Consider the following 13,377-nt stretch of genomic DNA (forward strand, 5'->3'; position numbering starts at 1 on the left):
ACTCTTAGACCTCAGGTTTTGCAAGGGTAACATGTCTAATATTAAAATTTAAGCTCATTTGACCACTTGAATTTTAAAAAAATTGGCAAATCAATTGAAGCTTCCTCGTTTAATCTTACTGACCAGTCTCAGCGAGTCTCCTCAGAATGATCCCGAGATGTTCCACACTGAGATAATCTGACACACTGGAGGAGATGGAGGACAAAAACTCCTCCCACAGCTGTTCCAAATCCGGAATCAGAGTGTCCTCTTCAGCAGTTCTGCAATTATATTGTATCAAAATCATATTCCTTAAAAAAACCTTCTTTAATAAAACCTTAGTGCTTTCATATCAAATCAAGAGCAGGTAATCTGAGAAATTCAAGTTCAACAGAAAAACAATTGAACAATGCATGTTCATGAGTAAACTATGACTCTTAAAAGACTCATTCATTTGATAAGTTTTTGATCTGTCTATCACTCTATACAACTTACTCTTTGTCATAGTGTAGTCCAGACAGGATGTTCTGTGTGATGGTGGAGATGGACATTCCAGGTTTTGTCCAGCCCTCAAAATCCTCAACCTTGACCTCCACCTGGTCCTCGCTGACCTCTGTCTCCATATCAACCACTCGCATGTCCTCATGCTCCATGCACCACACGACTCCTGTCGATCAAAATCAATCCACTAGTTAAGGTAGTTTTTCACACAAAGATTATCGAATTTTCATGATTTTAACCAAGCTAGGAAATGCCGTTTCAAACTTTAAATTTACTGAACATTGGAGAACCAAGTTAATACATGAACAGAACAGAAAAGCATTTAGTACAAGACACAAATAGCTAATCTACCTTCATCAATTTCTGCTGGATCAATGCCTGTTTTCAAAGCCTGTTTAGCTAATATTTCTGTATATCCAGAATTCACTATTTCTGCAATGAACTTTGCAATAGCTTTGGCCTTGACATTGCCTTCTTCACTAGGGTCGACATCCTCTTCTTCCTCTTCATTGTCTTCCATTTCAACTTCCTGCTCCGCCTCTTTTTGAGATACATCACCTTTGGCCTTTTTCAAAGCACCAATCAAATCCATTTTGGTGCAGTCATGTTTCACAATGGACAACAATGGATAAATGTAATCTGAAGGTTCAACTTCTCCTCCCATCAAAACAAGTTCTTTTTGTAGAATGACCATTTGGTCAATAGTAAAGAAGTTCAGATGTTGATACTCATCCCTTTTGTGGTCAATGTATTTCAGCCATTCTTCCAGACACACTTCCATAAACTTTGCCAGTCTAGGAATAATGGTAGTAATATCTTCTTCCTCATTTCTACGACCTTTCAATTGGGTGCATCCCTCCCCACTGCCAAATCTGACAACTGCACAAGCTTTCCTTGCAGGATCACACAGAAATTTAGCTTGCCAGTTTGTGAACAACACACATCCAGATGACACAAGTTTTATATAGACATTGCACAGTCTTATTACTGCATCCAATACCTAAAATGATAAAGTTCTAAGATATATCATACAGATCATCTTCACCTTGCTAAATTTACTTAAAAATTCATAATGGAAAATTGGCACAATAAAAATCATTTGAATATTATCTGATTAATCATTTCTATACCTTTAAATATATATTTTTAGGCCTAACAGGCAAGCAAAGCATGATATTCAAAAGACAAATGGAATTTTCATGAATCACTTTTATTTCAAATTTTACATTTCAACATGTTTTCATGATGATCATGTTTTTTTAATCTTCCAACAACAAAATTAAAACTCTACTACAGCTGTAGTTGGGTTTTTTAAGGCTAAAATTTAATGCAATTACACACCAAAAGTTGTATTTTCATAAGGACACAGATATATATGTCATTCTTCAACCTTTTGATCCATTCTTTAGTTTACATAGAAACAAACTCTTATTAAATAAAATGAAAGTGTACATTAGGTTAAGACCATTTTCTTACAATGGTGAATCGTTCTACATCATCCTTGCCCATCTCTGCCTTGCCGGCCACCAGCATGAGCTTGCTCTGTAGTTCCTGCAGCTCTTTGTATTGGTATCTTTTTGGGAGTCGGGATCCTTTCTCATCCTTCTGAACGTGCAACTGCAGGACGTCGTCTATTGTCTACGAACAAAATATTCAAGACATGTCAAAATACTAAATATATGTAACAAGTTTGTCTGCTAGATGCCCAGGAGTATTGAAAAAGATTTTAAAACTGAAGATTGTTTCAAACTTTACAATGATATCTTTCAACAAAACTGGGAGGTGGATCACTGAATTTTTCAAGTCAATCTCCCATACAGGATTTCGTAAAAAAAAAAAAAATAATAACATAGTTGTGTCAAAGTTCAAAAGTAGGTCATTGGTCATTTACCTGACTAAGACAACAAAATAAAAGAGAATAGACTAGTATAAAATTTCATGACAATTATTTGACGTTCTTAAATCATGGATCAGTTTTGCAGTCCTATTACAAGTTGAAGGGAGTGCAGTGACAGTACCGGTTTCTCCTTCTGAACATTTGCATCTATCTTCCCCACTACATATATTCCTATGGAATTGATAGCTTCTGCTTGTCTCATGGATGTCACTTCTACAGAACCCTGGGCAGATTTCACACTGTTCAGCCATTCCAACTGTCTCTTGGTGTCTTTCTATAATAGATTAAGAATATATATTTTTATATATACATGTAGTACTATTAATGAAGACATCTGAAGTTTTCCACTGCAAATTGGCATACAGATTAGAGTAATTAAACTAAAGATTACCAGTTTTAATGGTAACTGCGGGTCAGTTTTCAGCTCCTTCCAAACAAGTTTGCACTTGTCCAAAAATCTGATGTAATCGCACTGATCATCAAGGTTGAAAATCAATGGGGCATATCCAGTGGTCGCTGCGTGAAGGAGTTTCACTCTCGCAACCTCCAAGTCACCTTCTCCCGCTGAAATACTGGCCAGGTCAACAAAAACCTTCAACTCCTTCAAACCTTTTTAATTTAAAAAAAAAAGATACTTTCAAAATAAAATCATTTTATCTCATATTCTGAAAAATTACACACAAAAATTGGAGCTCTGTCTATCTTTTCTTACTTAGGGTTTAAAAGAAAACAGCAGAACCACGAAATTAAATTCATGTACTAGCTAGCATATAATAAGAAATCTATAATTACATGTACTTCAAGCACAAAGCTTTTTTTCAGTGTCGATACATGTATTTTCATCCATCAACAGCCATGAATGTACTTGTTATTTGTTTATGATGTCTCAACTTTATTTCTAAGCTGAACAGTGCATGTTTAACTTAATTAAAACTTTAATAACCAATATTAATATTTTCTCAAATAATCTCGGTACATACAGCATTTTAACACATTACAACAAAAACTTTAACTTACTTTCCATGGATTTTTTTAACCAATCAATGAGTGTTTTACAGTTGATAAACTCCTGAAGGCATTCTGTTTCACTTGGACCTATTTCTCTCAGGATATCACAGGCGTCCATTAATGATTTGTTGAAGTCGCTCATTTTAGAATCGGAGTCTGTACCATGTACCTAAAAGAGAGATTGAAACATTTCATTGTAAAGCCCATGTAATTCTCCACAATGCAGATTAAAAGGTTCTTCCTAGAAATCAAAATATTTTTCCAAATGTCTACTCAACAAAGCCAAAAAGGAAAGAAACAGAAAAAACCCCAAAATATTTACCATTTTCACAATCATTCTAATAGGTTCAAAATTTCCCTTCAAATCATACTCTTTGACGACCTCCAGGATTATGCTGGCCCCGGTGACACACTGCTGAAGTTCCCAGTGCTCCTTAACCTGCTGAAGCCGTTCGGTTACCCAGTCTCTTTTGCCTCCAGGTAAATAAGACAGCTGTTGTTTTAAATTATCTGTTGCCACATTTTTAAAGTGTTCTTGAAATTCCTTGAATGTTATGTTTCCCTCGGCAATACGCTTGCTGAGCTTCATCCATGTAGGGTAGGTGACATGCCAGACATTTTCCATCACCTCATCAACCGTCAGAGGACGCCCTTTAGTTTTGACTTCCTGTGTTCCTTGTTTGGTCCACATATTCAAAAATAGAGATCCTTGCGAAAGTCTGCAAAATTTCCAAATCTCCAGTTTTCTCATTTACAATCACGGCTAAGAAAAAGAGTGTCTAAGTCCACACCGCCGATGGATTTAAAAACTCTTCTTTATTTATTTACTGTTAATTATAGCACTTCTTATCGAATTTAAAAACATCTGACTGCAATATCTCTATATTCAATAGCGTCTAGAATATTCAGGGTTTGCCAAATTGGGTTTGATTTATAATTTGTTTCATTATTTTCATTTTTTTAAAATTTATTCTACTGTATACAGAAAAATATTCGCTCCTGTTTTATTTTCGCTCTTTTTACCCTCCTAGTAAGATGGCGAATTTGAGACTGGGCAAATTCAAGTTTCTCAAATTATCTCCCCTTCAACAAAACTGGTTCTGTGTGAATTCAAGATTGGGCAAAACTGTTTACTAGTGTGAGAGGGCGAAAATTACAAGGGGCAAAATTTAACAATTGTACAACAAAATTGAGAACTTACATGTACATAATTTTTACTATTTAATTTTTCAACTTCCTTTACTCTATATACTCTCAAAGGTAAGAATCGTCTCAATGCCAGCTCCAATAGCATTTACTGCAATGTACTCTAGCTAGCTGCTTACTTAAGCAAGACTTAACCCATAAAATCTAACTCAACCAGTAAGTACACTCAGTACTTTGATTTGTAATCTTCTTACCTCTTGAGATCAGCCAATATACACTGCATGTCAAGTGGAATATTAAAAGCGATCACAACAGGATCATAGTTCTCAATGTCAGAAATTCTCTCTCTTATACCAGGCTTGCAAATGTCACACAGTTTTCTGTTGTCTACATTTGACAACTCTTCAATCTTTAGATCAATATCACTAAGATCAACTGCAAATGAAGAATTTACAATACTTAGTCTTTTGGATACTACAAAGAATCTTTTAAAATTTTAAGACTGCATGCTGCTAGAATGAAAAAAAACCTAATACAATAGATAACATTGTCCACTGGCCCCAAAAAATTAACTTGTTCTCAGATCAGTCTGCATTTCAATACATAAAGTGCCTTACCACTTTTTATTCTTATTGAATCTAATAAACTTTCTTTATGCACTACTACCGGTATGTTGATGAAAGAGTTTATATTATAAAATAAAACACATATTCCTAAATCTAGTTTTGAATAAGTAAACCAAGTTTTTGAATAACCAATTTCTAATTTTTTTGGCATTATGAAAACTGTACCTGTTAACATTATTTAAAATGAAATTCACTAATTACCTCTGAAGTGCTGGCACATTTGAGTAAAGACTTGGACATTTGTTTTGACCTCTTCAAACTTCCTGACTTCTCTGCATCTCAGAATCAAGGTTTCCCTCACCAGTGCTTCATCGAATCCTTCGTTTCCTCTTTCACGCTTGGAGATAGATTTGTTCAGATGTATGAATGTGTCCACGGCGTTGTTAATGATCTCTAGGTCCCCTACCAGCACCGTTCCCTCCATCAGGGTGTCCATCGCTACCTTCAACAATGTGGCTGCCTGTATGAAGTGTACCTGGCAGTCTTCTGACAACACATCAGATTTCTCTTTTTGATCTGTAATTTACAAGCATTAGTATTTCTTTAATGTACAATTTATTCAGTAGTTTCAATTGAAAGTAACATAAGATATAACTCTTGTTAAGGAACTATTTCATATTTATCTCTCTTTAGTGGCTATAGTAGAGGGTCTGTGTGGTTTGTTCCATACTATATATCTATAATGCTATATAACAGATGGTTCCTTACACCACCAAATTTATCAATCAATAAAAAATCTGATACAGTACCTGTAAAAATCATACAGGCTGTAAAACATGTACTTCCAATTTGCAACGAATAATTTGAAAACATTTTATTTCAGTAACATGTTCTGTAACATGAACCAGATTATCTCTGGAAAGCATGATATCATGTGCTCACAAAGCGTTTGAAATTTAAATAATTCCCAAAAAATGTTGAAATTTGTATGAGCAATCAAGTGGCATGCATATGAATTAGAGATATTGTAAAACAGTTTCTATAGAAAGAATTAAAAAGAGTCACAAATCATTTGATCAGATGCTGACTCTCATCATATCTCCGGAAAGGATTATAATTTATTTTGTTTATTAATAAGTATATGCATCAAAGATAACTCACAAAACATTTCCAAGAAATGAATGAATGGTTTCCAGGATAACGTGAACCTCAGAACATCTCTTGGTTTGGTGTCTGACAATTTGTTATTGTTCCAGGATCTTTCAAATAATCTTGACAACATGTTTCCATATCTCAAAGCTCCTGGTCCTAACATTATCCTGTCCTCACAGAAACATCCATCCTCTAGAGCCTAAAACAGATGTCTCTCTATATTCAACATTTCCTTCATTATGAAAGAAAGTTTTTAAAAGAAATCATTATTTTTAACCTAGCTAATGTATGCAAGTTTTAAACCAAACCAGTATAAATCTACCAAATAGTAATGTTCAAACCTAAGGTTTGAGTTTACCCTATAAAAAATCTCACGAGAAAACATACCCTGAAAATATGAAAAATGATTCTTAAAAATTTACAGTTCATTTTATAAAATTTTTATCAAAGTTGTCTACACTATTTTTATAAACTTGATATTGTTAATGGTGCTGTTTTGATGCTTTTCATATGAAATATGTAGGAAAATTAGCATTTTTCGAGATGGAGTTGTTTTGAGAAATTGCAAATAACTTTCAAACATTAATTTAGACAAATTTATCTGCTGTTTCTGTGTCAAAAGAAAAAGTATGTGATTTAAAAAAAACTGTGAAATGTGAAAAGTTATATGTGTTCTCATTACAGATTTTTTGCTATTTTATATCTGATTATTTTACCAAAAATTGCTGTATTGCCAAATTTGGTGTCATAAGTAATTTTTTTAAACCTGTTCCACTCTTTTAGTGATAACAGTCACTTAAAAATCAAATTTAAACTAGAGGTACTGTGAGCAAGCTCACAATTGATACCCCCCGCTAAGATAAAAATCAAATGCTTGTATTTTTCCAATTATAGAAAATATTGGATGAATCTATTTCACCGTCTATTTTCTTTAAAGAACAACTGCTCTATTTTTTTAAAACTGTTGGTCATAAGCAATATTTGTGTAAAGTAAGAACATTCAATGCTTCTCCATAAGAATGATAATGACCAGACACAAATTTTGCACTTTTTCTGCCAGTGACCTTGACCTTGCCCAAATGACCTTGGGTCAAGGTAATGACACACCCTTTGGTCCTAAGCAATATTTGTGTGAAGTTAGAACATTCATTGCTTCTCCATAAGAAAGATAATGACCAGACACAAATTTTGCACTTTTTTCCCCAATGACCTTGACCTTGCCCAAATGACCTTGGATCAAGGTCATGACACACCCTTAGGTCATAAGCAATCTTTGTGTGAATTAAGAACTTCCAATGTTTCTCCATAAGAAAGATATGGGCCGGACACGAATTTTGCACTTTTTCTGCCAGTGACCTTGACCTTGCCCTAATGACCTTTGATCAAGGTCATGACACACCCTTAGGTCATAAGCAATCTTTGTGTGAAAAAAGAACTTCCAATGTTTCTCCATAAGAAAGATATGGACCGGACACGAATTTTTGTATGTTTTCTGCCAGTGACCTTGACCTTGCCCAAATGACCTTGGGGCAAGGTCATGACACACCCTTAGGTCATAAACAATCTTTGTGTGAAGTAACAACTTCCAATGTTTCTCCATAAGAAAGATATGGACTGGACACGAATTTTGTATTTTTTTTTGCAAGTGACCTTGACCTTGCCCGAATGACCTTGGGTCAAGGTCATGACACACCCTTAGGTCATAAGCAATCTTTGTGTTCAGTAAGAACTTCCAATGTTTCTCCATAAGAAAGATATGGACCGGACACGATTGCACAGACGGACAGAGTGATTCCTATATACCCCCCCCCCCCCCAAACTTCGTTTTGGGGGGGGGGGGGTATAACTAGTTTTATAACTAGAAACTTACATTTCTAAAAGAGCAAATTGGAGAATTTGACAATATGAATGAGTCTCAGATTTAAAAAGGGTTAGCATATTTTTTATTATGAATTTGAAATCATAAATATGTGTGTATGTGTGTGTGGGGGGGGGGGGGGACACAGCCTCTTGTGTACCTCTGGTTTGTATAGGCCTGTATTTAATTTTGTTGTTGTATTATAAAGACATCTTTTTTTCAAAATTAAATAGATATCATAATGATAATGTTTAGTTGCTATTAAAAATATTAATTTAAAAAGCCCAATTTTGCCCTCTTATTCTAAATCAGAGAATGCAGAGCACAATATTTTTGATATTCATAACTTAGGGGAAATTAAGGGTGGTACCAAATTATATGACTTATTGTGCAATACTATCTGGTTCCCCTTTTTCACATTATCTGTGTTGAAATATTGTAATAAATGTAAATAATCTATAATAGTTTCAGATCTAGAAAACAGATGATATTCGTAAGCTTTGAATTTTTATTTGCTTATCAAAATCTCAAAAAATAATTTTAAAAATGATTATCCTATTTTGAAAAATTCCCTATTTTTTGGTCAAATTAGTTACAATAAATTTACTATACACGCTTGTAATATTTTTCTTCTTGAGAATTATCACAGAAGCAGAAGACCAAACTTTTTACAGACCCACCTCTTTCTCTCTCTGTAAAATTATACATTAATGTACCTGGAAAGCAAATGATCCCAATATTTCCTGTATAATGGAACCAAATTGCTCAGCTCCTTTACAATATAACTCAACCAGTTTTTCCTGTACTGTCCATTTCTGTAAAAGAAATAAACATTAAAAATATATTTTTTCTTATTCTTTTAACTAATAATTAACTAAAGTACTCATTAATTTGCTCTATATCAATTTAAAAGGAAAATTAAACAAGAGGCCAATAGGCCTTAACTGTCACCCGAGTACCATAGCCCATACTCAAAATTGTGGAGGAGTCTCATAAATGCATTTAATTGAATTTCCTCCCTGCCTGAATACTTTTGGAAAGGACTCTAAATCTTATAGTTTAACACAGGACCTATCACTCTTATCAGAGTGTATGAACTACTACTGAAAAGCCATACAAGGTATATTTTTCCCAGGTATGTTCACTTTCAAAGTAGGTTTTATGTTTATATGTTTTCATAGATAAACTAAAGCAAGGTGGCTAGCATACTACTTATTACTTTACTATTAACGTCTTCTTGTTTATTTTTAAAAATTTAAAAACTGTTTATGTTTCAAACGATGAAAAGACTTGCATAACTATTTTATTTTAATATCGTAGGTTTTCTTAGGGGCATGCAGGCTGGTCCTGATGGATATCTAGGCCATAAACCATGCAGATTTATACCATTTTCATGAGAGAATGGTGTTTTCGCCAATTTTGAAGATTAATAATGAAATTGCAAGAGCAATATGATAGGTTCAAAATGAAAAATTTAGAAATATGTGCGATGGAAAATTACAACAAAATTTTGATTTTCAAAAGTAATTTTTTCCAGAAATCCATCTCCCCTCTGGGTCAATTCAATTGTTATTTCCAATAGATCCTTTCAGTGAAGTTTATTAGAGATGAAAATAAATATATAAACATGGAAGAATTTGTCGATACTAGTATCCATTCATCACATGCTGTTTTTTATTGCTACTTTAATATTTTCTTTAAGCATATGATATAAAAGTCAAAACATGGCAATTTTTATATTGTATCCTATATCAACCCTCAGTCGCTGTAAATCAGCTCTCAAGCCTGACGGCTCTTAGTCTGATATACAGCGACTTGGGCTAACATAGGATGCGATGTAAAAATTGCCATGTAATAATCTATATATATTTCTTTACTTTCTAATAAATGCATTCATTAGACATTGAGATTACATTTTTCCTCAGGTCGCTTTGCAGTTTTTCTTTTAGTTCCATCATAAAGGCATCTTTGATAGTACTGGCTGGTATATCCATTGACAGCACACAGTCCCACACCTAAAACAAGGTAAACAGTCATAAATTAAAACATAGGTAATCTCAGATTACAGAGCTCACCGAGACGAGGCATCACCCTTATAAAACATCACCTTTATGAGACCACCTTTATCATAATATATGAAAATCATACTTTATGATCTTGGATATTCATGGATTCTGTTTTGACATAAAATCATATATAATCTGTTAAAAAATTGTATGATAATCATATGTTCATATGTTAATCAATATAATAATATAAAATTAAATATTGCATCCTATCATACTTACAATATATATCATATAATACAATAATATACTGTAATAAACAAAGATGATATTGTAAATATGAAATGACATTGTATTGTGTTAAACCTTATTGTATTTGATCACATAATACAACACATCATTATATATAATACAATATCGCATTATATGATACAATATCATATTACATAATACATCATAACATTGAAACATATGATATCATATTGTATAATATAGTATGATATTGTATTGTATGATATTGTATAAAATTTGATACATAATATGATATTGTATCATATGATACAATACAATTTGATACAACATTGTATCATATCAAATGATACAATATCATGTGATAAAGTAAAATATTATATAATACAATATTATATTATACATATTGTATCATATGATACAATAATATATCATTTAAACCAATATCATATTATACAATATCGTATGATACGATAATATATAATATTTCAATATCATTTCACGTTATATAATTGTATATTACTGTAACAGAAACCAATATCATATTATACAATATCCTATGATACAATATTATAGATACAATATAATATTATATAATATTGTATCATAATATACAATACAGTATACAGAACAATATCATGATACAATATCATAACTTAAAATATCAAAAAAATTGATACAATATCATATTGTATCATATAACTTTTTACAATAACATGATATTATATTGTATCATATTAAAAAATAGTGTTTCATATCATACACTACTTTATCATAGGAATCATGTTATATCATCTAACAACAACCTCATCTTTCTATCAAGCAGGTTTAAGTGAGGTAGGAAATTTCTTTAGCATCCTTGATAATGGAGATCAGGCTCTGCATCTGAAGCAACCTCTGCGTTTCATTTATAATATAGTTAAATCAACTATGCAAGCCATCATCTATTAAACATGTGACCGTTCCAAAAAACTAAATGCATCCAGCATCCGTAACCTATGGCTCAGATTCAGCATTCAAGCCTGTCAGGTGCATCAGTATCATAAGACGCATCACCCATGCAAGTTTGGTGAAGTAAGGACCAGTAATAACTAAGATATCATCATCAGAGGGCACCAGCAATTTAAACCTTAACCTCCAGCACCCGCAACCTATGGCTCAGATTCAGCATCCATGCCTATCATGTGCATCTGTATTATAAGACACGTCATCCATTCAAGTTTGGTGAAGTTAGGACCTGTAATAACTAAGATATATTTTTTAGCATCCTTGATAATGGAGATCAAGCTCTGCATCTGAAGCTTCCTCTGCGATTGGTTTAATCAACTATATAAGTTTGAAATAGTAACAATATCTAGGTAAAATGTGACCTGTTAAAAAAAACTTAACATTATCCAGCATCCGAGACCTATGGCTCAGACTCAGCATTCAGGTGCATCAGTATAATAAGACACACCATCCACACAAGTTTGATGAAGTTTGGACCAGGAGTAGCGAAGATATAACATTAGAGGACACCTGATCAAAAAACTTTAACCAGCTCCAAAAGCCTTAACCTCCTCCAGCATCCGAAACCTATGGCTCAGATTCAGCATTCAAGCCTGTCAGGTGCATCAGTATCATAAAACGCACCATCCATGGAAGTCTGGTGAAGTTAGGACAAGTAATAACTAAGATATCATCATTATAGGGCACCTGTTTCTAAAACTTTAACCAGCTCTTAAAACCTTATCCTCCTCCAGCATCCGAAACCTATGGCTAAGATTCAGCATTCAAGCCTGTCAGGTGCATCAGTATCATAAGACGCACCAAACATACAAGTTTGGTGAAGTAAGGACCAGTAGTAACTAAGATATTATCATCAGAGGGCACCTGCAACAAAAAGTTTAACCAGCTCTTAAAACCTTAACCACCTCCAGCATCCGAAACCTATAGCTCAGATTCAGCATTCAAGCCTGTCTGGTGCATCAGTATCATAAGACACACCATCCATGCAAGTTTGGTGAAGTACGGACCAGCAGTAACTTAGATATTGCTATCAAAGGGCACCTGCAACAAAAACTTTAACCTGCTCCAAAAACCTTAACCTCCTTCAGCATCTGAAATTTAGGACCCAGAGTCAGCATCCAAGTCTTTCAAGTCCCTAAGTAGGTCCAGATGCATCATCCATGCAAGTTTGGTGAAGATAGGACAAGTAATAGCTTAGATACAGATACCTGCAACAAAAACTTTAACCAGGTCCGGACGCCGACGCCGGGGATATAGCATAGACTTCGTCTAGGTGAGCTAAAAAACATTGATTTATTCAAAGTACTGATAGACTAAGTACTGAAAAGCACTAACCTAACTTGGTTCTAAAGAAAATTTACTTTGTGCAAACTTAGTTAGAGAGAATCGATTTGATTTTTCAACATCCTCTGTATACGCACTATATTTCCTCATCACTGCGTGGTACCCCGTAGCATGCAGCAATGATATAAGTAAGCCCCTCACATTAGATTCACAATAGCCCTTGCAAATATGTGCGTAAACCCCTAAAACTGGTTCCCTAATCAGTTTAAATGAATCAGGTGTTTTTCTGCTCATAGGCAGTGGATATTTGATGCACCAGAAGTAAAAGTGTAATAACAATAAAGCGATGAGCTATGCTTAGCACAATAAAAACTGACTTTAGAAAAAAATTAAATGTTAATTATTATAATTATTCATTAAAACACAGATTAATTGGACTTTACAGTGAAAACATTCCAGACAAATTCAGAATGCTAAGTGATCTTCCCTGCATCATGTGTTATTGATAGTGCATTACCTTTGTGATCAATTTTGTTACAGGATTGTATATGAAAGCTGTCAATGTACATGTATAATAAGTAACTGCTGCATTCCTTGTCCAGGAAGCATAATTATTTTGTTATGAGAGTGATCTATTTTTAGAATACTTCTGTATCAGGTGTTTTTAGAAGACAGCATAAATTGCATTTCATTGAAGTTACTTAATATCCATCATTATCTTAG

At 33.6% G+C, this 13,377-nt stretch overlaps 1 protein-coding gene across 1 annotated transcript in view; it reads right to left on the reverse strand.

The window, feature by feature from the left end:
* The window catches only part of LOC128182966 (E3 ubiquitin-protein ligase rnf213-alpha-like), an 80,155-nt gene that overhangs the window by 44,853 nt on the left and 21,925 nt on the right, over positions 1 to 13,377 (reverse strand). Inside the window, exons 14-26 of the mRNA XM_052851746.1 lie at positions 10,021 to 10,122; positions 8,824 to 8,922; positions 6,259 to 6,448; positions 5,359 to 5,673; positions 4,786 to 4,966; positions 3,708 to 4,104; positions 3,395 to 3,554; positions 2,769 to 2,986; positions 2,499 to 2,651; positions 1,957 to 2,118; positions 832 to 1,480; positions 475 to 646; positions 124 to 260 (exon numbers count right to left, since the gene is read on the reverse strand). Coding sequence (XP_052707706.1) covers positions 124 to 260; positions 475 to 646; positions 832 to 1,480; positions 1,957 to 2,118; positions 2,499 to 2,651; positions 2,769 to 2,986; positions 3,395 to 3,554; positions 3,708 to 4,104; positions 4,786 to 4,966; positions 5,359 to 5,673; positions 6,259 to 6,448; positions 8,824 to 8,922; positions 10,021 to 10,122 — 2,935 coding nt within the window. The remainder of the gene's footprint in view (positions 1 to 123; positions 261 to 474; positions 647 to 831; positions 1,481 to 1,956; positions 2,119 to 2,498; positions 2,652 to 2,768; positions 2,987 to 3,394; positions 3,555 to 3,707; positions 4,105 to 4,785; positions 4,967 to 5,358; positions 5,674 to 6,258; positions 6,449 to 8,823; positions 8,923 to 10,020; positions 10,123 to 13,377) is intronic.

Source organism: Crassostrea angulata, chromosome 5 (assembly GCF_025612915.1).
Source record: "Crassostrea angulata isolate pt1a10 chromosome 5, ASM2561291v2, whole genome shotgun sequence".
NCBI lineage: Eukaryota > Metazoa > Mollusca > Bivalvia > Ostreida > Ostreidae > Magallana > Magallana angulata.